At 34.9% G+C, this 26,721-nt stretch overlaps 1 protein-coding gene and 1 long non-coding RNA gene across 2 annotated transcripts; one reads left to right on the top strand and one right to left on the bottom strand.

The window, feature by feature from the left end:
- Nucleotides 1–1,840: 1,840 nt before the first annotated feature.
- LOC113783766 lies at nucleotides 1,841–2,848 on the bottom strand. Its single transcript, XR_003469968.1, has 2 exons — nucleotides 2,484–2,848; nucleotides 1,841–2,347 (listed from the first exon to the last, which is right to left on the bottom strand). It is a non-coding gene; the product is annotated as an uncharacterized LOC113783766 (long non-coding RNA).
- Nucleotides 2,849–7,721: 4,873 nt separating this feature from the next.
- On the top strand, nucleotides 7,722–10,429 carry LOC113783342 (flavonoid 3'-monooxygenase-like). Its single transcript, XM_027329446.1, has 2 exons — nucleotides 7,722–8,642; nucleotides 9,567–10,429. Exons 1-2 carry the CDS (start codon nucleotides 7,743–7,745, stop codon nucleotides 10,188–10,190), a joined length of 1,524 nt encoding a protein of 507 aa, XP_027185247.1. The 5' UTR covers nucleotides 7,722–7,742; the 3' UTR covers nucleotides 10,191–10,429.
- The last annotated feature ends 16,292 nt before the right edge of the window (nucleotides 10,430–26,721 follow it).

Raw genomic sequence — 26,721 nt, 5'->3', positions numbered from 1 at the left:
GAGTAGCAGGCGTCCAGGGGCATTTTTGGAACAAGAAGACGCGACCCTTTTTGGTAATTTACGGATGACAACATAAAAGAGGAAAAGGAACGAAGGACTGGAACTTCTTCTTTCTCTCGGGGGCGGGAGCCGTCGCACGGTGGCCAGGCATTAGATAGAAAGAAGAAATAGAGTAGAGAACTGGTAGGAGTACTTTAGATTAGCCTTTGACTTTTTAGCTTTTGACTTTTAGATTAGCCTTTGACTTTTCCTTTTTAGTTTTGGGTAGTGGAGACTTTTAGTAATTGTTGCTTCCTTCGTGAATGCATTGGATGATTCTTTTTTCTTTGCTTTTTGCTCTTTGACTTTTCTTTGGTTCTTAGTAATTTCTTTTCCTTCTACGTATGTCAATTCTGAATCCTTCTTCGTATCACTACTTTGGACGAATTGAGTTTTCCCAATTTCAAAAGACAATGGCCGCTGCTTTCTCTTCAATTTCCTGTAGATTTTATTCATCAAATATGAACTAATTTCCTCACTCTAGTCAAGAAACAACGAATGCTTTGAGTCGCCTAAAAATTGTGAGATCGATTTAATTTAATCTTTTTCTTTTATTTATTGATATTCGCATATTTCTTGATTGCTATGCTTATGGTTATTTAATTAATTGATTGTCTTGGATCCGGATAATTAGTTAATTTAGTAATCTATTGTCAATTAGGGCATTTAAATCCATAATTATTTAATTGCCTTGAAATAGTGGCAACTGGCATGATTAGGTTTGTGTCAGGGAGATACGCGGGCTAATCTGAAATAACCCTGGTAGTGCATTATTTGGTTAGAATAGGCCTCCTCTAATACGTAAGGCAATTGGGAAATTAAATCCTACGGGCGTACCTAGAATTATTTCCTAATTAGAGCAGTGATTAACGGACGTACCTTGATCACCGACACAGTAAGCAGGGGTTGACTGTCATCGCTTGTTTGGCAGTTATAACCTATTTATTAGTAAATCATTGGAATTGGCTTTGCATCGATGATCAATTAGGTGAACCGTTGCTGAAGTTATTTCTTGGCTAGATCATTAGTTATCATTCATTTGACTTTAGTAACTTGTTATTTAATTTTTAATAGTTTCTTAGATTTTATTTAAATTTCTTTGATTGTCCTCTTCTGCACAAAAACATCCCCTTTGTTACTGTGGGTTTGAAAACAAACAGTTACACCCAATCCCTGTGGATTCGACCCTGCTTACCACTATCTACAGAAATTAACTTTAGTTGAGCAGGTTTTTATTATTGCACAGGCTGACAACTTGTCAGTTTGAGAACAGGAAGATGACGAACCAATTTCAAACCGGGAAAGGTGGTAGCATAGAGATAGCTACTATTATGGAGGATATCCAGAAAATGACCTTATGGTTTCGAATGTGCTCTTTTGTGAGTTTGAATGAGGATACTGATAGCCTATGCTACAGTTTGAGCAAAAGTGCTCTTTTGAATTTTTGTGACATGGAATGGAACTACGCCACTCCATAGTGCTAAATGCACTTTTGTAAAGATAGGAGCCCTTGCTCCAAAATTGTATAGTTTTGTGATGATATAAAATTTCTATCGCTTCGGAAAAAAAAAAAAAAGAAAAGTAAACTTTAACACTATCTTAAAACTTGTCTCCCTAAGAATAGTATAATTCAAAACAAAATTGTGAAAATCTAACTAGAATGTCAACTAACGATTTGGAATTTTACTTTGACATATTCATGGTCAAATGGTGGGAGGTTTGACTTTATCTTACAACCTTTTCTTTTCAAACTGGAGATATTATACCTCCAATAGATAGCATTCCTACTAGTCTAAGTATGGTGCAAAAGAATCAGATTTCCATTGTCTACAGAGCCACCAAACAGCTGCAGTTATTTAGCATTCCATAGTTTCATCAGCATAAATACAAAGGGCACAAATACTAGAGACCCATGCTTTCAATCTACCTTTGGTGTTTAATCTTCGTTTGCACAGCAACCATAAAATAAAACTAAACCAAGGGACAAATCCGTGTCCCAAAACCAGCTCGTGCCACTCGATAGGAACTTTAGTTCCCCTTAGTGCTTTGATTGCGGAGTTGACAACAAAAATACCTGCAGATTGGGTAATTCACCCATATGATCAATCCTACGAATACCAGGGAGGAATTGCATAGGGTTATCCCTCTTCATGGCGCTAACTTCGTAAGTGTAGTGCCTGCCAATATGCCATTTGCAGGATCCTTTCCGTAATACAAGCAGCAATTGTGTCACACTTTGTGAGAACAAATGATTCCAGGAGCTTCTCAGTAAAATGCAGGTATAGGGGGCCAAGAGGGTGCCAGAAATCTGCATTAATAGTAGTGTTTAATGCATTAGATAATGTATGAGTATTCGCTGGATGGTGCATCATTGAATGGGTTAAAAAGCAGTCATAATACTGATTATGTTCTTGTAGAATAATAATGGATGATTGTAAGTATACCAAAGTCAAAGAATCTGCAAAGAAATGAAAGGTTGCGAAAGAAAAGGAGGTTGGAAATCGTGGATGCCGTGAAGTTGTCCAGGGCAAGAGAAAGATGAATCTTGAACAAGAAAGTTCACAAGCGAGTAAGAAGTCATGTAACAATCCTTGGCCTCCAATGAATGAGGCCGAAAGCTCGCTAGTAACAACTCAGGCAAGCGGACCTATGGAATTGCCTAATTTGGTTAATTGTGACTATGATGGAGATACAAGACTGCTACAAACATATACAAGTTTATTGCTGGATGATGGTGTACAGTCAATGACGTGTTGAAATGGTGATTATTTGGGATCAGTCATCCAAGAAGAAGCTCCTTCATCCTATACTGAAAAACATTGGTTCAATTCGACCATTGATGGAATGGAGAATTCAGAACATATATGCGAAAATCTTGAAAATTCGGAACAGCCCTTTGAAGTGCAAGTTTGTGAACAGTCATCATCATCATCAGTTGATTGTGATGGCCAGATGATGACCACATGTCAAGAAGGGCAAGTGGCGGAGAACAACTTGTCAGATTCAATCACTTGGAGGATATTTTGCGATCCATTGAAAGAGGGAACAAAGACAAATTTGGAAGATTGCCATTACCACCAGATGAATGGTTGCATGTAGCCGTCCCATGTAGTTGATTAGCGCTAAGATTGCGAACTTCTAGAGGCAAAGTTGATGTCTTGTGACTTATTTGTTCTTTTGTGGTTTGTGGTTTCATTCTTGAACATTAGATGTAGCATATTTTTATCTTTTACAGATAAATGAAGTTATTTCTATCTACACTCACTTGTCCAAGCTTTTCTTGTCATATTCATGTTTTTTCCTCATTATGAACTGCTCGAAGTAGGAGTATGATAAACTTAAGAGAAATAAAAGGAAATTAAATAGCCCTTTGGAATTTTTTTTTTTGACTCGCTTGTTCAAGCTTTTCTTGTCATATTCATGCTTTGGAATTTAAACGAGAATGCTTTTTTTTATTTCTAGATTTCCTCCGCAGATCGCAATCGTTTTGCTTGTTTGTTTATTTACTTTGCTTGCTGCTTTTGCTTGTTCATAATTTTGATTTTTTTTTTCTGAATTCGTCTTCTTAAGATTGAAATATATGAATTTGGGTACTTTATATTTTGTCTAAAATAGCTTTAGCAGATCAAAGTCTACTATGCTGGGCGTTTTAAGGCAAAAAGTCGCTTCTGATGCTCCTTCTGCTTTGGTATTTAAACTTCAATTTTTGCATGTGTGTTTAGATACCTGCATTCATTTATGCTTGAAGGCAGAAATTTATTTTTTGAGTAAGAATACTGATCTCCTTTGTGTTTTTTGCGGACCAGATTAAGAATGCATAATCAAGAACTGACAAATGTGCCTATTAACAAGTCAATTAGTAGTGCCTATGGTGATTGGTCTTGCGATTCCAAAATTTAGATTTTCCTTGTACTTTAATTGATGCTTTAGGTTGATTTTCTTACAAATCTAGTATTATTTTGGAACTGCACTTGGTGTACGTTAGAGTTACAAGTATTAGTATGTATACTTACCCCAAAAAACAAGTATTGTTATGTATATATGCTTCAGAACAAATAATGTGCCTCTTGATATGATATGTTGATTCATGAATACATTAAATAGTTTTTAGGGTTGTAATTGATCTTAGAGGTGTAAATTACCCATGATTTCACGAAATATAACCAAATTTTTGGTTCCACAATTTGTTTATAACAAATGCTTTTAAAGAATGTTTGTCCAGTATTCTTATAAGTATTTTGATTAATCTTATATACACTAATAGTGTATATATTTTTACCCTTAAATGAGTGTCAAAGTTTTTGCCATTTCATTTTTATCCCCATATGATTTTTTCCATTTTCTTAAACTTAGTCCTAACTTGACTAGCACTGTTACGAAGAAATTTGCCAAATTGAGTGATATAAATTACCAAATTTGCCAAAAGTGGAATGTGAAATTCCTCCAAAATTGATGGAAGGAAAAGAAATAATCAAGACTTCAATAATGGAAAGGGAAGCAAGAATAACGCTAGGCAAGACGGCATGGATTTCAATTGTTTTTTTTTTCCAGCGTTCAATTCCCCTGGAATCTCAATATTTGGATTGTAGGTTTTTTAAGAGAAAATTTTTACATTTTTCTTGAACACATTTTTTAATTATTTTATTATTTTATATATATTAAATTATTATAATATATTTTTTTACAAAAATTTTAAAAAAATAACAATCTAAACGCAATTGCAGCACTAGTGCTTAGCAAGCTTGAAACAACCCTCTCGAATTAAGGTGTGATCATTTTGACCAAAAAAAAAATTAAGGTGTGATAATGCTGCACGTCATCTACGATTTTTCAGATTCCTACTTCTTCTATATTTTGACAAACGGCATGTCTGTGTCTAGCAAGAAGTGTGATCGTGCTGTACGGCATCAACAATTTTTTAATTCCTACAACTTCAATACTTTGACGGGATAATTTTAAAAAACCTCCCTTGAGATTTTGATAATTTTACTCTGCTCTCCTCAATTTTAAATAATTATGCTTACCTCCCTTGACATAATAAAGTACTTATAATGACCTTCACTTAATAGACAATTTACAGTATAATACAATATATTTGTAAAACCAAAAAAAAAATCATATTTATCTATGTCTTGGCTAGCTCCACTCTTCTCTTTTCTAATTATTATACTGTCATATCCTCTCTTTTTTTCTTCAGTTTTATAGATATTACCAAATTGAAATTGTAAAATTAATAGTTCAATTGAAATGAAAAGACTCGGAGTCATAGAGAAAAAAAATAATGAAATTAATGATTGAAACAGGTTGGAGGATCAAAGATGAAAAATTTACCATATATTTTTTTTCTGTGGCAAGCATTGATGATCCTTTGGATAGTTGCTTTGATTTGGAACTAGAGTTTTTACTTAGGTGGTTGTTATGAATTGGGATGGTGGATTTGTGCAGAGTGTGAAAGAAAAGGATCGAGTATACTGTATTTTTCTTTTTTACTTTTGTATTAAAGGGTAATTTAGGATTTTTGAAAAAAAATCTAGTTTATTGGACTTATATTATTATATAAACAATAAAAATAAGGAGTGATATGTAATTTTTAAAATTAAAGAGAGCTCTTGCAATTATGAAAAATGTTAAGGAAGGTTCATGAAATTATCCCATACTTTGACAAAAGACATGTCAATGTCCGGCAAGACGTGTTATAATGCTGCACGCATCAATGATTTTTCACATCCCTACGACTTCAAGACTTTGACAAAAGACATGTCTGTGTCTGGCAAGAAGTGACATAATATAATAAAGAGCAAATTTTCCAAATAGTCCTTCAATTTTTTAACTAATTCACATTTGGTCCTTTAACTTAAAAATGAGATAGAATGATCCTTCAACAAAATTTTTTAGACCAAATTGGTTCTTACCAGTGGTTTTTAGACCAAAAAGTTGGATCAAAGTGGTGATGAGATTTGAATTTTCTTACCAGTTCCGTCACATAGGGACCAATTAAGCCTAAAAAATTTCGTTGGACGGCCATTATGTCCCATTCTTAAGATGAAGGATCAAATATGAATTAGTAAAAAATTTGAATGACTATTTGGGGGACTTACTCCATAATAAAATTGAAAAGCTGGGATGTTTGGAAAATATTTAGAGGCTTGTAGCAAAGTGTGTTAATGGGAAAAAAATGATTTGATGGGCATACCCATGAGATAATCTTGACCTATTGAACTTGAAGAGGACACGGCTGCTGTGGAAATTATAAGTTCAAAGACAATTCGTGGTTTCTGAGCTACAGCAATGAGTGATATGGAACATCTGTTGGGGTTTTTGATAATTATGTAGTATTCTTAAACTTCTAAAAATATCACTTACCTCTCTCATTTGAAGTCAACATCAAAGTCACCAATATTTTTACCCTCAATGCTATAGGTTTATTCTGGAAAAATACTTTCCAACCAAAAGAATTGGCATGATTTTCTTCTTTTGCTTTTTTTTTTTTTTTGAATTTTGGCCTGTTTTAATGAAAATGTCGCATATATTAGTCCCAATTCAGGAGCTTATATTTTTTAGTGTAATTCTTTTATGCCAGTTTACCAACCACATTCCCCGCATTAATTTCACTGCCTTCATATTATTGGAAGAGGTTGTACTTTCACTATCGAAGTAGAGCCTGTTTTTGGGTTTTTTTCCTCCGCTCTCAATTTTTTTTCTTAGTTTTGGCTCTCAAAAATTTCTGGTTCTGGCCTTGCAATTAGAACCACTAGTGACCAATCTAGTTTTCTCTATTTCTTGACTTTATATTTTAGAATATGTTCATCAATGTTTCAATTCTTTTCATCTCAACTCTCTTCATACACATTTCGAGCAACATAAGTGTCCGTTCCGATTTCAACAATAATTTGCTTAATAGTTGTTATATATTGTTATATTTAGTTGCATTACAATAACAAACACTACACAAAATTTTCTTGGATTTTAAATCTTTTATTAATACTAATAAGGATTTTGGATAAGGAAGGAACAAGACAACTGAAAGGGCAATTTTGAAAAAAAATATGCTCATTTTACTTAAATGAATCATTTAATCTTACTTTGCTCCTAGTTAGGGGTGGTAGATGAATCGAGTTACTCGCAAGGAATTTAGTCAAAGCTCTACTCGAACTCGAGTTTGACTGATACTCGAGTCAATTATTGAATCGAATTCAAGCATCTAGGTAATTGTTAAATTACCTAAAAACCTATATTTTTAGAAAAAATTGTCTTACCACTCGAGCTGGAATTTGATCTTAATTTGCTTCTTGAGCACCTTTATCTTTCACATGAGCCGAACTTGACCTTCAAAGTTGATGAGCTTAAACTGAGTTTGAGCTCAAGTAATGTCTTCAAGCTCATCGAGCTCTAGCTTGAATACATTCTGTACTTGAGTTTGACTCCGTTCATTGCCATTCCTATCCTAGTCATTGAACATGTTACAAAAGAATTTATTTTGGGGAGGTTAATGAGATTTTCAAAAGTTTAGAAGTTCCAAGCGGTATTCACAAACACCTTAGGGAAGGTTTTCGAAATTATCCGAAGAATCAATTCAAAGCCAATTAATGGATGTGGCACAGATTAACCTTATCAATCATGACCGTGTGCATAAAGCCCCCACTGGAGATCGGCATTCAAACACCCAGTGGAGTTCATTGCCATGCTAACTTATTTCAGCCCTGATGGAGACTTGGCTGCCCTTAGCCTTGGCATGGGTTGTTGCATTGGCTTTTCTCTCAAAAGTATCCACTCGCAAACGCCTAAAGCTAAATCATCCACCAGGACCAAAACCATGGCCTATTGTTGGCAACTTGAAACTCCTAGGTTCAATCCCACATCAATCCTTACACTTGCTGTCCCAGAAATATGGAGAAATCATGCAACTAAAATTTGGTTCCAGCCCTGTTGTAGTAGCTTCATCCCCTGAAATGGCAAAAGAATTCTTGCAAACACATGACAACATCTTCGCTTCTCGGCCTACAACTGCTGCTGGCAAATACACTAGCTATAACTGCTCCGATTTGACATGGGCACCTTATGGTCCATTCTGGCGACAAGCTCGTAAACTTTATCTTACCCAAATATTTAATCCAAAGCGACTTGACTCCTTCGAGAGCATACGCATTGAAGAAAGGCGTGCTTTCATTTCTAGCTTGTATGCTCTCTCAGGAAAGCCAGTAGTTATGAGAGATCATCTAACACGTCTTACCCTCTCCACTGCAAGCCAGATGGTCTTGAGTAACAAGTACTTTGCACAATCTGAAGGGGAGAGATCTCTACCTACCTTTGAAGAATTCCAAGAGATGATAGATACTTGGTGTTTGCTGAGTGGTGTGTTCAATATTGGGGATTGGATACCATGGCTCGACAGATTTGACCTCCAAGGTTATGTAAAGCAAATGAAAGAACTTCACAAGAAATTTGATAGATTCCATAACCATGTGCTTGATGATCACCAGGCCAGGAGGAAAACAGAGAAAGATTTTATCCCTAAGGACATGGTTGACATTCTATTGCAATACGCTGAAGATCCAGATCTCCAGGTTAAACTCACCAGAGATCAGATAAAAGGGCTAATTCAGGTGCTCTTTCTTCTCATTGTTTAATCAAATTCCTAGGTCTCTTTGCCTCTTTAAGTTACTGAATCTCAAAGCCAGCAGTCTTGCTTAGTATAATGTGCCATTAAAGATAACTGTCTCCTTTCTTCTAATTAAGAGTTTTTTATTTCCTTTCTAGATTAATAGTATTACAATATTTGATCATAGAGGCACTAACTTTTCCAATATGTCATGTTCAGGACTAACTTTACCAATGTGTTGCTGACCAGAACGTTCTATTAAAGATAACTGTCTTCACCCTCCAAAAAAAAAAGATAATTGTCTTCTTTCATCCTTCTGATTAAGAGGGCTTTGTTAAATTTTCCAAGATTCCAATAGGAGATTTTTTAATACAACTATGATATAGACGCATAACATTTATAAAACTAATCTCTGAAAAACAAACTATTAACTAGATTCATATTGATTCATTGCTATTTGAATCCTTTAAATCTTAGGATGGTCTTTCAAATCAACATGTATTGGTTTATCCTTAAAGAGGGTTCTTCAATTTCTCTCTGGTATCTGAGATATAAGAACTATTTTGCAATACCAAAGTATACGACATAAAAATGCATGTGATCCGGGGAGTATAACTATAATATAAATAACTTTTCTATTATCTTTTAGTATTTCTATTTTGATCCATCATTCAAATAGAAATTATTCATAAGTCTCTATACATAGCCAATATCTTATGAAATACATTAAAATCTAAATTATAATTAATTACTTAATTGGATTTAATCTAATTTGACAGTTTGCAATACATAATTATTCACATATATAAGTCTAGCTTTGGATCTAGGATCCAACAGTTTTTTTCCTTCCAATCTGTTGTAAATCATGATACTTCACCAATATTTAATCATGGCAGGACTAACTTTACCATTATTTGATCATGGCCAGGACTTGCTGGTTGGTGGTACCGAAACCTCAGCTCTTACAGTAGAATGGGCATTGAATGAACTTCTCAAACATCCACGTCTCATTCGAAAGGCAACCGAAGAGCTTGACAGAGTGATAGGGAGAGATAAGTGGGTGGAAGAGGCTGATTTCTCAAAACTGCCTTTTCTAGAGGCGATCATAAAGGAAACTTTTAGGTTACATCCACTGGCAACGCTACTTTCGCCCCGTTATGCCCTCGAGGATTGCACTGTTGCTGGTTATAACATTGCTAAAGGAACAACGGTGTTTATAAACACATGGAGTATAGGGAGGAACTCAAAGTATTGGGATTCTCCTGAAGAATTCATTCCAGGGAGGTTTTTGGAGAAGGATATTGACATGAAGGGACAAAACTTTGTGTTACTGCCCTTTGGCTCAGGTCGGAGGATGTGCCCAGGCTATAACCTTGGAATCAAACTTATTCGATCAATGTTGGCAAACTTGTTGCATGGATTCAACTGGAAATTGCCTCATGGCATGAAACCAGAGGAAATTTGCATGGAAGAACACTACGGACTCACAACTCATCCAAGGATTCCACTTGCTATGATCCCAGAACCACGTTTGCCGGTCAATCTCTATTAGCAAGTATTGATTTAAGGCAAAATTGAAATATATTCCTACTCTGCATCAATCAAAGGTTAAACTTAATCTCCCCTCTCCAATTGTATCATGCCCTTTTGATCACTTAGCTCAATTTAGGTGAGAGCTTGGGAGTTGGGACAGTATATTTGAACTAAGGAAACTTTGAAGAGACGATACTCCTTTTGGTGATTTCTATTGTGAAATAATACAAAAGTCACAATCATGCTGGTTTTCTTTTCTTTCTTGAAATTGCTTTTGGTGAATTCTATATTGTGAAATAAAAGAGAAGTCACAATATATTTTTTTTGCTAAATAAACAAAAGTCAAAATATCGCAATTATGACGTGTGGAAGAATTGACATGGAAATATTGAAGACTGCAGAGAGAGGGGGAAAAACTGGCTCTTTTGTTAGCAAAGAAAATAGGTACGCAACGGAATTAAATATAGCATCTCAAAAATTTGATGAACAAACAAGGAGGCCCTCAATTAGAGCCACAAGTCTTTTCAAGTTCTCGAGAACAAAAGATAACATTCACGAAAGCAGAGTTGGCGCAACTTACTGGACCAGAGAAGGAGCAAAACTAACCTTGTGCAATGACCAACTTTATGATTGGTTCGCACCAGGCCTGTAAAAAAGACAAAACAAATCTGACTTCTTGACTTCATACTACTAACACATGTTTCAATAAGGCAATGCTAACTATGAACCCAATTCCTATGCAACTTCAAGAATCTAACCAAACAGATTGAACAGAGACACCCAATTTAAGTAAAACTAGGGGTGTCGAGGTTAATTAAGTAGCTCATGAGTTTGCTCTGTCAAAGTTCTAAAACTTTTCATTGGTCAAGTTTAAGCTCGAATTCGAGTAGTTCAAGCTACTTGACGAGTCGAGTACGACTTTAATATATGAAACTCGAAAGCTCGTCAAAGTTAATCGAATTCAATTGAGCTTCATGCACACATATATTAATTCTTTTTATATATATTCTAAAAATGTACGAGTTGGCATTGGTTTTGGGCTAAATATAATTAAGTGAATATGAATACATCTCAAATTAAATTCAATTAGAAAATGAGTTAAATTATCTTACCACAACATTGCATGAAAAAAATAAAAAATTGTTGTACCATAAAAGTTTTACTGCATGGATGACAGGTGTCGAGCCTGTGCAATAATAAAAATAGAACCTAATTACCACTAAAAGCAGTCAATAATTAATCCTAGGTACTGGAGCAGGGACTCTAGGTGTGCAATAGGTTACTTGATTCACTCTGTTCCCGAAGAGTTTGCTTAACCCGATATACCAAAATTAATTAATTGACAAAAACTACTAAATAGTAGACAGTGGCAAGCAGGGTTGTCTCCTCAAGGACTGGGGATATTTGTCTCTTGAAATTCCAATTGGTAAAGGGGGATTTTATCAGAATGAAACTAAAAACAATTAAGCAATTCAACTAAAAATAATTAATTAACTAGCACGAATATAGCAGGAATTAAATCAAGACTAGATAAATTCTAGCCAAGGATACAACTATTCAGACACAGTCCACTTACTCGATCATGATTAATAGGCTAGTTATAATCGCTGACGAACTCTAACGATCAATTTTTCCTCAATTTATTGATAACCAAGGTACGACCATTGATTACTCCTAACCAGAAAATACTCCTAGGTACGACCGTAGGAATTAATTTCCCAATTCCATTAAGATCTAGAAAAACCTAACCCCAATAACACGCTACGAGGGTTATTTAAATTAGATTGCACGTTCTCCTAGTGTGTAAACACGTCAGTTGCCACTAATATTAATCAATCAAACAATTACGGATTTAATTGACTAATTTGACAGGAGATTAATAAGTCACATTGAACATCGGGCCCTTGACATCCAATTAACAAAATAATCCCATGGAAATTCAAATAGGCAACTTGCAAATATTAACAAATTAAGAAACGCGTGAAAACTAATTAGATCTCACAGATATTTGGGACTGCGCCGTCGAGTTGATCCTTGACTAGATGAAAGGCTTAGCCACGCCGCATAAATAAATCTCCACACAAATTAATTGACTATAAAAGCATCGCGTTTGTCACTAGAAAGCAAGAGGTAAAAGCTATTTTTCTAGTATGGAATTACATCGAACAGAAGGCACGCATGCCAAGTAGAAGAAAAGAAACTAAAACTCTTGCTTAAGAGATGTCCCTGGCCTCTGTACCTTTTTTTTCTTTTCAAAGCCAAAAGGAAATAACTAATGCTATCTCCTAGTGATCCCCACGCAATTGAGAGTCAAAGGGCCAAAGAGTTGGAGCTCTGCTGAAGTCCTTGTCTTTAGTTTCCTCTTCATAAGAAAACTCCTAGTCAGTAGCTTTTCTAATCAGCAAAAGAAATGCAATCCGTCTGTGGCACCATGTGGGCTAGGTCTGTGGCTTGTTTGAAGTCTCAATTGTCTCCAAAAAATCTCTCCTTTTTTGTAATTTTCTGCTCCATTCCCTGAAATTGAGTCTAAATACCAAATATAAGTAAATATTAATAATTAAAATAATATTTGGCAAGGACAAAGGGAAAAATTAACAATAAAATTACTAACAATTAACACCTTATCAATGGATTGAAGCACAAATTAGATTGCTCTTTTTAAGATAATTTGCGCATATGAAGTATTATCCGATGCAATAGGTTTTTGCATTTCGCTTCTAACTTGTTTTTGATTGCCGTTTATCCTAATATACCAATAGGTTAGACAAAAACTTAACACAATACTGTTTTTACTTCAAATGAAATTTATACTATATATAAAGGGAGAGTAGTGATAGTTGGTATAAAGATTTTCTGTCATTTTTATGAACTTTCAATTTTACCCCTTAGAAAAACTAATTTTTTGTCCTAATTACTTGATCACATTTGCCAACATGGCTGCTCGTAACTACACTAAATATTCCAGCTACCAAATTATCTATTTTTTAATTGAAGGAAAATTACTTATAAATTGAAGTTTGTTAATGAAAAATTCTTTTAAAATTTATTTGTGCAAAAATAAAATTTGTGAATTTATAAAAATAATAATTATCTCTAAATTGCACACATACTCGGTGTGCCTTTAACACTAGTACATATAACATATCTAAAACTAGTTTAGTATTAGTAGAATATAGTAGAAGAATCTCCTTATCAAGAGTAAGAAATATAGGTGTGACAATAATGTAAGATATCTGTTGTTTGAACATTTATTTATAGGTAGAATATTATATGAGTACAACCTTGACAATTGACATTAAATCTAATGACAATACAAAATTTTAGTTTGAAAATACTATTGCTTGTAATGCCATGTATAACGGTCAAATTATTATAAAAATAACATTAGAAAGGTTTCTCATTTTTGTTATCAAATTTGCAATTGAAAATCATTGAATAATAATTGTAATTTTTTTTGTTAAATTACTCCAACAATACCCCCTTTTATTTTAATAACAAATAAGTGGGGGACGTGAAACCATTTAATTTTACATAACATTTTCTTAGAGTTCTATATAGTCCCTTCCTCAACTTTCATTTAATTTTTTCCAATTCACTCATCTAGTAGCTAAAGGTGTGCACCTAAATCAAATTCTTACTTTTTAGATCTACCTACTACTGTCCTAACACACTACTAATCGATTCAATACCCTACTATTGCAATACTAAAACGACTCAATGATGTCCTAACACATCGTTCTTGGGCTGATCCTGTGAGATTTTAGTGCTTCTGTGATTTTTGTGGTTCGGCGTTATAATCACTGATGGCCGACTTTTCTGTTCATTCTTCGATAGTAAAGTGCTGGGCAGTTACTGACCAACAAATGCTCTGATGAAGAAGAGTTTGTACTTTGTAGCATTAAAAAATTGAGAACGGATAAATTGTACTTGTTGGCCCGATGGATACGAAATCTTGTGGCACGTCTATTCTTCACTAAAGTTATTAGAATTGGGCCACAGATTTACATGAATCTTCCTCCATCTTCTCTGTTAATTACGGCTTTTTCAAATTGAGTTTGTAATTTTCAAGTTGAGCTTTTTATCTTCTTCAGCAAATAGCATCCAATTTAAGGTACTTAAGTTTTGGCCTTTACTCATTTGACTTTATGTTATGACCTTCTGTCTGATACGTTGTCGGGAAAATGGGGCCTCGCAAGTTCCATTTCATACAAGTTGGTGTAAATTAATAATTTGCTTTCAACTTACATCAAATTATCTTTAATTTACACTAAATGATAATAATTAACTTATACCAAACGGTACTTAATTTACACCAAATAATAACAAATCAACATACATTGAATTTAACTTATTTACATTAAACTTGACCTGATTTATACGAAAATCTTATTAATTTATACCAGAGCTCAATTTGTGTGAAATTGTACGAAACATAAATTGCGAATCCCCAGATCCTGTTGTAGGATATTCCTCAAGATGATTGCCTTGAGTTTTTTCTTGTTAATTTTTAGTGTTTTTTAATAGCTGTTTTTAAAATGTACGTGATGTGTTTTTAAGGTGTATTTTGGATAGATAATCAGTGAGCCCGTGCTATCTCCTTTGACGGTGATGCGAACGGCCTCATCTGCATTAGACGAAAGAAGAAAAATTAGATACATCCAACTTTATCTGTATCTCATATCGACGATCCTTTTTTCATGGACTTATCACAAAAGGAGTTGACAGGAACAATTTTAGATTGTTTGGCCTACATGCCTTCCTTAAGAACAATGTAAGTATGTTTTTTTAAATCTTTATACATAAAAATCTTAATTAATCAATCAAAACTCAATCAGAGGTTAAAACAACCTCAAAATACATCCCAACTCCCATGGCATTCAACAAGAACTGCCTAGCTAATAGGCATACATACACAAACAACAAAGTAACAAAAAAGCTAGGTACCTATAATTAGTTAATTAACCAACTATCTTTAAAGTAGTTGGCCACTAGGGTGCAGGTCAAGGGATCGAATCCCTTAACTTGCATTCATTTTCAAGATTTTGAGAAATTTTACAAGCGGGTGCAAAGGCACTCGTTTGGTCCGATGATAGTTTAGTCCCTTCCAGGTTCTCTCTTGACCCATTTAGTCATTTTCAGGATTTTCAGAAATTTTACAAGCGGGTGCAAAGGCACTCGTTTGGTCCGATGATAGTTTAATCCCTTCCAGGTTCTCCCTTGACCCATTTAGGCCCACCCTCTCCCTCCTAATATAGAGTAGGAGTAAATATAGAATAGAAACTATTGTGTCAATAGAAAAAAAAATATGATTAGTTAATAACACACTGCAAAATAAAAAAAAAAAACAATAGAGGTTCTAAAAGTTCCCTAGGGTTCTATGTATTTGAATTCAGTTGTTAAACTTTTAATCATCATCATCAGCACCATTAGCAGACGGACGTCAATCTTTAGATTGAAATGGCATGATTAAACACCAATTTCTCAATGTTAATGAGGCTGATATCCTAGACATAGTCCTTACATGTTCATGATTATCTAGAATAATGTGCTTCTCAAAATGTGTAACTTATGATCAGCCAGTGAGCATTTAATCATAAATCGGTTTATAGGCGCTTATGGCAAGAAATAGAAGTTTATGTACAAAATTGTTATCAACTAAGCTGATGCTGCAAACTGTTGAAAACAGTACTACTTAATAGATTGACTTTTTAATTTACAACTGTTTTAATTTACTTTTTTTTTTTTTTGTGTCCTCCCACCCCTTTCCATACCCAATTGTTAGGTTTAGAATACAAACTCTGAACTTAATGTATTTAAACGGTCGGAACATGCAATACATATATGGCCGTTGATGATATAAGTAAAACCGATTCAGGTCTGATCCTTGTATACTGGTCTATGGCCTATCTTGGATCTGGAAATATGGATCGGATCTGGACTTGGAACCGGTGGTCCATTGATAGCCTTATGCCCATGTCTGCAAAAATCCTATTCATACGTACACAGAGTCCCTGATTTCTTCGATCAAAAGCCACGGGGCCCCGTGCTTTAAGATGAATAGGCCGCCATGGATCTTCACTGGCAAATTGTTTTCCTTGTTTTTTGAAAAAAATTGCTTGGAGTATAATAAAGTTTAATTTCGTGAAAAGTTTGTTTAGGATTTGATTATAGACCGTTGATAATATTTTACTATAAATTAATATTTCGATTTAATCATATATGAATTTGAGACATAGATGAAAAGTAAGGACTCTTGTGATTTCTTAAAAATTTCGTTTACGTTGTATTTGTGATTCATACTATTGGTCATGTAATTACTGTCCTTTGTAGAATTTACAATTTATAAGAACTTAATCATGAATATGTTCCAAAAAAATCACACTACTGAAGCACAACCTGAATTATATATAAACAAGCTATAAAAGTGTATTTAGGTAGTAGATTAATTGAACAAAACTACAAAACTACTGCACTATTTAAAATGGTTGTTTTTGACAAATTTCAATCCATGATCATTAGCACAATCAACCATAAGAATCCCCAAATTGACTTCACTTCTAATAACTTTAGACATGTTATTTTTTTAGTTGTTGTCAATCATTTCTCGAGATGTGATGTCCCTTGGATTTGTCGACCTCGTGCGACGTCGGCGTCAGTTAAGAATGCTTGGTTGTCTTCCGGTAGGAAATTTTGCTTTTGCTTGGTTGTCATATCCCTTTACTATTGCTTCCCTTTCTGCCAAGACGCCTTCGAGTTCTAGTCGTGATTGTTTTTTTTTTGTCGAAACGATAGGAAATTTCATTATCAAAAGACTATAATACAAGTACGAGCAACGGCTCGAAGTAACTGCACAAAAAGTGTTCAGCGAACACTGAGGAAATTTCTTTCCTCATCCACAATTATGCTTAAAGCATCTGCACTCAGTAGTCTACTGTTTAACATATTTTCCTCTCTTTCCAAACCAAAAGAGCACATACAAAACAGTCTCTTTAGACTTAGAATATCCTCCAGCAATGTAGCCATCTTGCTATCTGATGGTCGTTGCTGTGTGAGCTGTTTCCATAGTTCTTTGTTGCAGAAATTGAGACGTACCTCTCTCCACTGCTGCTGTACAGCTTTGCACAGAACCAATTTTAATGCCAGAGCTTCGTCTAAGATGTTGCTCCCCAAACTTCTCTCTGTCAGCATCCAATCTGCAATTTTAGTGTTTGCTGCATTCTTTGTTGTGACTCCTATGCCAAAGGCGTTCTGCCCTTGTTTCTTAGCTGTTGCCACTTGTATGATTAAGGCCCCTTCATTTCCATTGCTCTGTCCTTGGTGAACGTTGGTATGAACTGTTTCTTCTGTACTCTTTTTATCCCCCTGCTGATGTTCTACCCCTTGTTCCATCCATTCTTTGTGCGCACGTTCTACTATTCTCAAAGGTGCTAATCTAATTGAGTTCTCATATTCCCTCTTGTTTCTATCTTTCCATACCTGCCATAATATATTTGCTGTCAGGCCAATATGCTCCTTCCCTTCCTGTCTAGTTCTTGCTTCTGTAATTCTCATCCACCATCTCTTAAAATCACCCCTCTGATCATTTGCTCCATCCCACTGAATGGGGGCTGATTTCCATACTTCCAGTGCATGTGGACAGTTGAGTAACAAATGTTCTATGGTTTCTGGAGCCTCGCCACAGGTTGAGCAGATAGGGTCACCTACTCCTGTTCGCTTTCTCACAGCCTCCCTGACTGGTACTGCTCTTTTAATACACTTCCAGATGAAGTGCTTGATTTTATGCTTAATGTTGAGCTTCCATAACATATTCCACATCTGAACCATTTTCTGGCTTCCTTCTGAGATGCTTGTTTCAGCTCCCTCCTGGTTGCACCTTCTTCTGCTCATGCATTTCTCCATCAACAATTTGTATCCTGAGTCGACTGTGTATTCCCCTCCAGCTTTTGGTTTCCAGTAGAAGCTATCTTCCCTCCCTGATAAGCTTAGAGGGATGCGGAGAATCTGCTCAGCATCTTCTTTGTTGAAATATCTGAAGATAACATTCCTGTTCCATCTCTGCTGGCAGATTAGCTCATCAACCATCTTTAGCTCACAGTTACTTGTTCTGCATGTTGAAAGCTTCCCCGTGGGCGTCTCTGGTAACCATTTATGATCCCAGATTTTCGTGTTCCTACCATTTCCAATTCTCCTAATCAGTCCTTCCTCTATTAAGCTCCTTGCTCCCAGTAAGCCTTGCCAAATCCATGATGCATTTTTAGGGAGAGTGCATTGTAGTATGGATTCCTGAGGGAAATACTTGGATTTTAAAACCTTACTGACCAGAAGATTTGGGCTGGTTAATATCCTCCATAACTGCTTACCCAGAAGTGCTTTGTTGAAGGCTTCCAGATCCTTGAACCCAAGGCCGCCTATGTTCTTGTGTACTACCATTTTGTCCCAAGAGATCCAGTGCATGTTGTTCCTTCCCTCCGATCCACCCCACCAGAAATTGGACATCATGGTGCTAATGTCTTTGTAGAGTGATCTGGGCAGCTTAAAACAGGACATAACATACGTAGGCATGGCCATTGCAACTGCCTTCAACATGACCTCTTTTCCAGCTAAGCTCAGAAATTTATTCTTCCAATTTTGAAGCTTGCACTTGATGTTTTCTCTAATAAAACCAAAAATCTGATTCTTTGTTCTGGAAATCACCATAGGAAGACCCAAATACTTTCCTTGCTTAGCTTCCACCATCCCTGACAAGGGTTTATTTTACGTATTTTTAGTGTGTTTTATTAGTTAATTTTGGTTTGATTATTTAGTTTTATAACTAAAATAACTAAGGTTTTGGTAAAAAACTACATTTTATGTTAAAGTGGCTAAACATTGCATTTTATGGATTTTTATGGTAAAAACTTCATATTTTGTAGGTTTCATGATTCAATCATCAAATGAAGTGCATTGAGAAGATATTTGGATGATTGAAGATGGATTAAAGTGGGGAAAATAAAATATGAAGTGTAAAAGGAAGAAATGCAATTTGAGGACAAAAATCAAGAAAAGTCAGCTTTGACAACTCAGACACATTTTCGTATTTTGACTATATCTGGAGCTACACAGATCGGATCAAGGTGATCTTGGTACCATTTTGAAGCTAAGAGATATATCTACATTTGGTATGAAGACATCAAAGTCCGGTTCAGCCGTTTTCATAGTCCAAAAGTTGAAATACCGAAATTCAAGTCAGCTGTCCAAAGTGGAAAACAGAGTTCCGACCAGTGTTTAGTATTTTGATCATATCTCAGTCTGTAAAGCTCAGATTTGGATGATTCTTGAAGCATTAGAAAGCTAACTCAAAGATCTACAACTTTGGTGTTTTGCACAAAAGCCAGTTCGGCCTGCATCATGGAGAAAATTGCAGTTGAAGTAAGGACAAAGTGAAAACGCGAGTGCACAAAACGCGAGTTGTAGACGCGTTTTGTAAAGGCGCGTTTTCTGGCCGAAATTCTGCAATTTGCTCAGTCAATTCTCTTGTGTTCATACCACTTTCCAACTATAAGTTGCAAGAGAATTCGGTGCACATGCTTCAGAAGACAAAAGGGCAGACAAGGTGGCTTATTTTCAAGTCAAAAACATTTGTTATTGACTATCCTAACAAAGTTGAGATTTGGGAATCAAAATGTGGAATTTGACTTGGAAAAATGGAGCTCTTAAGCAGTTTATATGCAGAGACATTTTGGGTGGTCTGAGAGAGGGGGGAAATATACGAGAGAGCTTGAAGAGTGCAGAAATGTAGTTCTTCCATTTCCTTAGTGTAGGATAGTGTAGTAAGTGTAGTTCATCCATTCTTGTATAATGGCTAGATTAGGATGAAAATGGAGATGAAGAAAGAGAAGTTGAAGCTCAAGTGACATGGGTTATCTCTTCTCCAACTCTTTACCTTTTGTATTGGATTCTTAAATATAGTTAATATACAAGTTCTGGAATTTATGTTATTTATGTGTCTTTAAAGTTTATGCCTTGGGTTTGGTTGAACTTTCTATGATTGTTAGTGTTTATCATTTGGCTATTTAACTGCTATGATTTGAGCAAGTTATTTAGCACTTTAGCTCTTTAAATCATGATTAATCTGGTACCATTAATTGTGATTATCTAAGGTGTTATTTCTGCAATGAAAATTGAGATTTAACATTAGTTCAAGAAGTGCTAAACATAGGGAGTACACTCACGAGAGTAGAGGTGCACCTATGTGGTTTTTAGTGATTCATTTCATGTAATTTCACTGAAGAAATGAACTTGTAGCTAATTTCATAACCATGAGAATAGGTATGGATTAGTTATAAGTATAATTGATTCACTACGAATGTAGGATTCAAATGCATAAGGAAATTACACCATAATTAGCCTAGATGTAGTATTCAATGATCCAAATATAACACTTGCATGAGTAGTTAGGGATACCACAACCTAAGGAGCTTTTATTTGTTAATTTCTTGTATAAGTGCAGTAGGTTAAATTTCTTATCATTAATTGATAGTCTAAATAATAAAGAAACTTTAGTAATACCGGTAATTGTTCACTCTTCCCTGTGGGATCGACCCGATATATACCCTAAACTACTAGTTGATCTGTATACTTGCAGTGAACGGGTGTAATTCGGTATTTTTTAGCTTGCACGTATGTAAAATACCCGTCAAGTTTTTGGCGCCGTTGCCGGGGAAGATTTGGCAATATCGGTGTGAAGAGCAACTTTATTAGTTTAGACATAATATTAGTTATAGTGTGAATGTTATTTTCTGTTATTTTTGTGTTTTATTTGTGTATGTGTTTCATTACCTATTTTTCTTACTAATTTTGCTTTTGAGGTTGTTTAAAAGCAATTTTAGGTGATGAGAAGAGTAGGACAATTTGGAGGACAATGCTTGAGAAATGGAAGATTGGCAATGGATGGTTATCAAGTGCAAAGCTCCTTCAACAGAGGTAACCAAGAAATTACTGAAGGTATGTCTTTTGAAGATGGTATGCTACAAGTTCAAATGGACAAAATTGTGCAGGAAATTGAACAAAGGAGGAATGCAAATGTTTTTAATTCTTATCATATGATTTGTGACTTGTGTGGAGATTATCATGCTACTAATACATGTATACAAGTACAAAATGTGGATTATTATGATGAATTAGAGCATTACAATCCTTGTTTTGATCAATATAGTGCTAATTGGAACAATTCTCCTGTGTATGGTTGGGATAATCAATGTACTTATAATAATTCCTCATATTTTTACGATTACCAACCTGAAAGTGTCCAATATAAATCAAAACCATCTTGGGAGTTGGCAATTGAAATGGTAGCTAATGATTCTAAGCCATCTTGGGAATTAGCTATAGAAAAATTAGCTAATGTGACTTTCGACCGTTTTGATAGGATTGAGGAAAGGATAGATGAATTGGCTTCTCACTTTGGTAGAATACAAGATCAATTACATGTATTGTGTGAAGTTATTTCTTCTAATAATTTGCAAAATGATCCTAGCATGAATGGTGGGAATGTTGTATGTGAAAATGGGTTACATTTTGATGAAAATGATGAATTTCAATTGTGTTTCAATGAGCAAATGTCCATTTCACATGATAATATCTTTGGAACTAACTTTGAATCTCAAGAGGTAAGTTTTAATGACTCATTTTTCACCCCTCTTGAGGAGTGCAGTGAAAGTATAGGTTCTAAGGGTATTGCTGCCCAAGATACTCTCATGACATCCCTGTTGGTAAGTTCTCAAGTGGTGTATTTTCAAGGTAATATTCATGAAACACTTGGAATAGGTAAACCACTTCCATCTCTCACATCATTAGAACATGTGGCTTTTTCTATTAAGTCACCTTTTAATGATCCACCACGGCCTAAAATGGTGGATTATTCGCTAACAAAGCCTCCTTGAAAAAATGAGGTGAAATAGTCAAGCTATTGACTTTAAAGAAGCGCTTATTGGGAGGCAACCCAATGTTTGTTTAAGTTTATGTTATTTTGGGGTGATTTTATGTTTAAAGTATATGTTTGAGTTATTTTGTTATTTTTCATTTGTAGGTATTGGAAATGGAAGCAAAAGTGACCAAATGAGGTGAAAAAGGCGAAATTTGATCAAGGAACTCAACCCCTCAATTTGAGTAATTGTTGTTTTTGATTTGTTAGAAGGGGTTAAAATGCATATTTTGATCATTTTACATGTGCATGCATTGAGAATTTTAGCAAACAAATGATCTATGATGCATTTTGAGTGATTGGGGTACAAATGGTAATTTTTCAAAATTGGCTTTCTGCAAAAATTTCGCAGAAGAAAACGCACTTGGGCTGAAAACGCGCCTTATAATCGCGTTTTCCATAATCGCGTTTTCAATTCTGCGCCTATACTGAAGAAAACGCGCCTCAAAACGCGACAGAAAGTCGCGTTTTCTAACAAGTCGCGTTTTCCAGCCTGATCAAAAATTGAAAACGCGCCTTCAAATACGCGACTCCAAGTCGCGTTTTATAACACAGTCGCGTTTTCGATCCTGCAAGATATGTGAAGAAACGCGACTTCACAAAACGCGGCTTGGTGGCGCGTTTTGATGAGTCGCGTTTTCGGAGGAAAAAAAAAAAATTTGCAGATTCCTTGATTCTCTTTTTTCTTCTTTTCGTCATATATATTTTCTTGTACCTTGAGTTGCTTATTGTATTTTTTTTATAGGTACATCACTAAAACAAGGGCTTGAAGTTACGGATCGCCGTTTTGATGTCTTAAGCCTTTGTTATCACTTTTGTTTCTCATTTTCCATTTTTAGGTTTACATCACTAATGGTTATTCAATGGAACTTATGAAGCGTTGGAGATAAACGGACAATGGATTTTGAAGCTTCATATTCAATCACATCATAGGGGAGTATTACTTTCTTTATCTTGATTTTCCTTTTTACACATTGAGGACAATGTGTATGTTAAGTGTGGGGGGAGAATTGAGATTATATATATTGTATGTGATTGAATTATTAGTTGCAAATATTGGACTTGTGTTAAAATTCAAAATTTTTCTAAAATCTTGTCCAAAATTGCAAACTTGCCCCAAAAAAAAAATTTCATATTTTTTCAATTTTATCCAAGGGGTAACAAGTTTCATACCATTAGTAGTTCAAATTCCTTCTACATTTGAGATAAATATATGTGATTTGGAAACTTCTTTTCTCATTTAACTTGGAAATGACTATTATGTGATTATAATTTTTGCATTTGTAGGAAAGTATATCTTTTAAAGTGGAGAAAATTATGCCTATATTTTTTTGCATATTTGATGAAATTTCTTCTCTTTATTGGATTTTATAAGTTAAGTGATAAATATGGTCAATAATTGCAATACTCTTCTCATGATTATGCTTTCGAGGGAATGTTATTATCTTTACTTTAAAAAAAATGAAAAAAAAATGAAGAAACAAAAGAAAAAGACAAAAATAGAATAAGATTTGTTCTACTCCAATGATTCTTGTACTTAGTAACCGGGAGTCTTCATCTACAAATGTCGACTTTCGCGTAAAACGGTACTTGAATTAAGAGTATGCAAAGCAACTTGAGTATGTGAAGTGTTGAGTAACCGGTGATCTTCATCTAAAAATGTCGATCCTCGCGTCAAAAGGCATTCTCACGTCTTAAGTAATATTTAGATATGTAATATTAATAAATATCTTTTTAAACAGAATTAAAAGATGATCATGAGTTTAGGAAGCATTATTATTGACTATATGAGTTACTTACTTGTAAGATTGGGTAAGGATGAAAAATTGATTTGAATTTGTTATAATAACGGTATAATTGGCTCTCCTTTACTTGATATTATGAGTACTTGAACTTAATTGAATAATTGCATAATGGTTATTTACTTTGTTTTGAGGAAATGAAGTTGAAATGCTACATATGTTTATTTTCAAATTTTGGATCATTGTTGGTTTGTATTTTTATTGCTTGAGGACAAGCAATGGTTCAAGTGTGGGGGTATTTGACAAGGGTTTATTTTACGTATTTTTAGTGTGTTTTATTAGTTAATTTTGGTTTGATTATTTAGTTTTATAACTAAAATAACTAAGGTTTTGGTAAAAAACTACATTTTATGTTAAAGTGGCTAAACATTGCATTTTATGGATTTTTATGGTAAAAACTTCATATTTTGTAGGTTTAATGATTCAATCATCAAATGAAGTGCATTGAGAAGATATTTGGATGATTGAAGATGGATTAAAGTGGGGAAAATAAAATATGAAGTGTAAAAGGAAGAAATGCAATTTGAGGACAAAAATCAAGAAAAGTCAGCTTTGACAACTCAGACACATTTTCGTATTTTGACTATATCTGGAGCTACACAGATCGGATCAAGGTGATCTTGGTACCATTTTGAAGCTAAGAGATATATCTACATTTGGTATGAAGACATCAAAGTCCGGTTCAGCCGTTTTCATAGTCCAAAAGTTGAAATACCGAAATTCAAGTCAGCTGTCCAAAGTGGAAAACAGAGTTCCGACCAGTGTTTAGTATTTTGATCATATCTCAGTCTGTAAAGCTCAGATTTGGATGATTCTTGAAGCATTAGAAAGCTAACTCAAAGATCTACAACTTTGGTGTTTTGCACAAAAGCCAGTTCGGCCTGCATCATGGAGAAAATTGCAGTTGAAGTAAGGACAAAGTGAAAACGCGAGTGCACAAAACGCGAGTTGTAGACGCGTTTTGTAAAGGCGCGTTTTCTGGCCGAAATTCTGCAATTTGCTCAGTCAATTCTCTTGTGTTCATACCACTTTCCAACTATAAGTTGCAAGAGAATTCGGTGCACATGCTTCAGAAGACAAAAGGGCAGACAAGGTGGCTTATTTTCAAGTCAAAAACATTTGTTATTGACTATCCTAACAAAGTTGAGATTTGGGAATCAAAATGTGGAATTTGACTTGGAAAAATGGAGCTCTTAAGCAGTTTATATGCAGAGACATTTTGGGTGGTCTGAGAAAAAGGGAAATATACGGGAGAAGCTTGAAGAGTGCAGAAATGTAGTTCTTCCATTTCCTTAGTGTAGGATAGTGTAGTAAGTGTAGTTCATCCATTCTTGTATAATGGCTAGATTAGGATGAAAATGGAGATGAAGAAAGAGAAGTTGAAGCTCAAGTGACATGGGTTATCTCTTCTCCAACTCTTTACCTTTTGTATTGGATTCTTAAATATAGTTAATATACAAGTTCTGGAATTTATGTTATTTATGTGTCTTTAAAGTTTATGCCTTGGGTTTGGTTGAACTTTCTATGATTGTTAGTGTTTATCATTTGGCTATTTAACTGCTATGATTTGAGCAAGTTATTTAGCACTTTAGCTCTTTAAATCATGATTAATCTGGTACCATTAATTGTGATTATCTAAGGTGTTATTTCTGCAATGAAAATTGAGATTTAACATTAGTTCAAGAAGTGCTAAACATAGGGAGTACACTCACGAGAGTAGAGGTGCACCTATGTGGTTTTTAGTGATTCATTTCATGTAATTTCACTGAAGAAATGAACTTGTAGCTAATTTCATGAGAATAGGTATGGATTAGTTATAAGTATAATTGATTCACTACGAAAGTAGGATTCAAATGCATTAGGAAATTACACCATAATTAGCCTAGATGTAGTATTCAATGATCCAAATATAACACTTGCATGAGTAGTTAGGGATACCACAACCTAAGGAGCTTTTATTTGTTAATTTCTTGTATAAGTGCAGTAGGTTAAATTTCTTATCATTAATTGATAGTCTAAATAATAAAGAAACTTTAGTAATACCGGTAATTGTTCACTCTTCCCTGTGGGATCGACCCGATATATACCCTAAACTACTAGTTGATCTGTATACTTGCAGTGAACGGGTGTAATTCGGTATTTTTTAGCTTGCACGTATGTAAAATACCCGTCAATCCCTCCCAAGGCTTGGCAGATCACTCCTCTTTGTACATCTTCCAGATTTTTACTAAAGAAAACTGCAGATTTGTCAAAGTTGATCAGCTGTCCTGAGGCTGCTTCATAGACTTTAAGGACTTTCATTATTTCAGCCGCCTCTTCCTTATTTGCTTTACAAAAGATGAGCGAATCATCAGCAAAGAAAAGATGGGTAAGTTGAGGACCTTGCCTGCTGATTTTCAAGCCCGTGATCCTCTTGCTTTCTTCAGCTTGCCTTAACAGATTGGAGAATCCCTCAGAACATATTAAGAACAGGTATGGTGACAATGGATCTCCTTGACGAATACCTCTCCCTGGTGAGACAAAACCTTTCACTTCTCCATTACAATTGAAGGAATAATTGACTGTTGTTAGGCAACCAGTTATCCATTCAATCCATTTGGTACAGAAACCCATTTTGCTCATCATTGCCAGCAAAAAATGCCACTCCACCCTATCATAAGCTTTTGCCATGTCAAGCTTAACAGCCATGTATCCATCTTTCCCTTGTCTTTTGTTTTTCAGGTAATGCATGTATTCATGAGCAATCATTACATTATCTAGGATTTGTCTTCCTGGGATAAAGGCTG

This window comes from Coffea eugenioides, chromosome 9 (genome assembly GCF_003713205.1).
Source record: "Coffea eugenioides isolate CCC68of chromosome 9, Ceug_1.0, whole genome shotgun sequence".
Classification (NCBI taxonomy): Eukaryota; Viridiplantae; Streptophyta; class Magnoliopsida; order Gentianales; family Rubiaceae; genus Coffea; species Coffea eugenioides.
The sequence above is the reverse complement of the archived record's forward strand: the minus strand, read 5'-3'. Positions and strand labels throughout refer to the sequence as shown.

What these genes read in the sequence shown, in the direction of transcription:
- LOC113783342 (XM_027329446.1), top strand. Translation starts at nt 7,743, where the DNA reads ATGGAGACTTGGCTGCCCTTAGCCTTGGCATGGGTTGTTGCATTGGCT. An exon ending in AGATAAAAGGGCTAATTCAG is followed by an intron (nt 8,643 to 9,566) that starts GTGCTCTTTCTT and finishes GATCATGGCCAG; the next exon opens with GACTTGCTGGTTGGTGGTAC.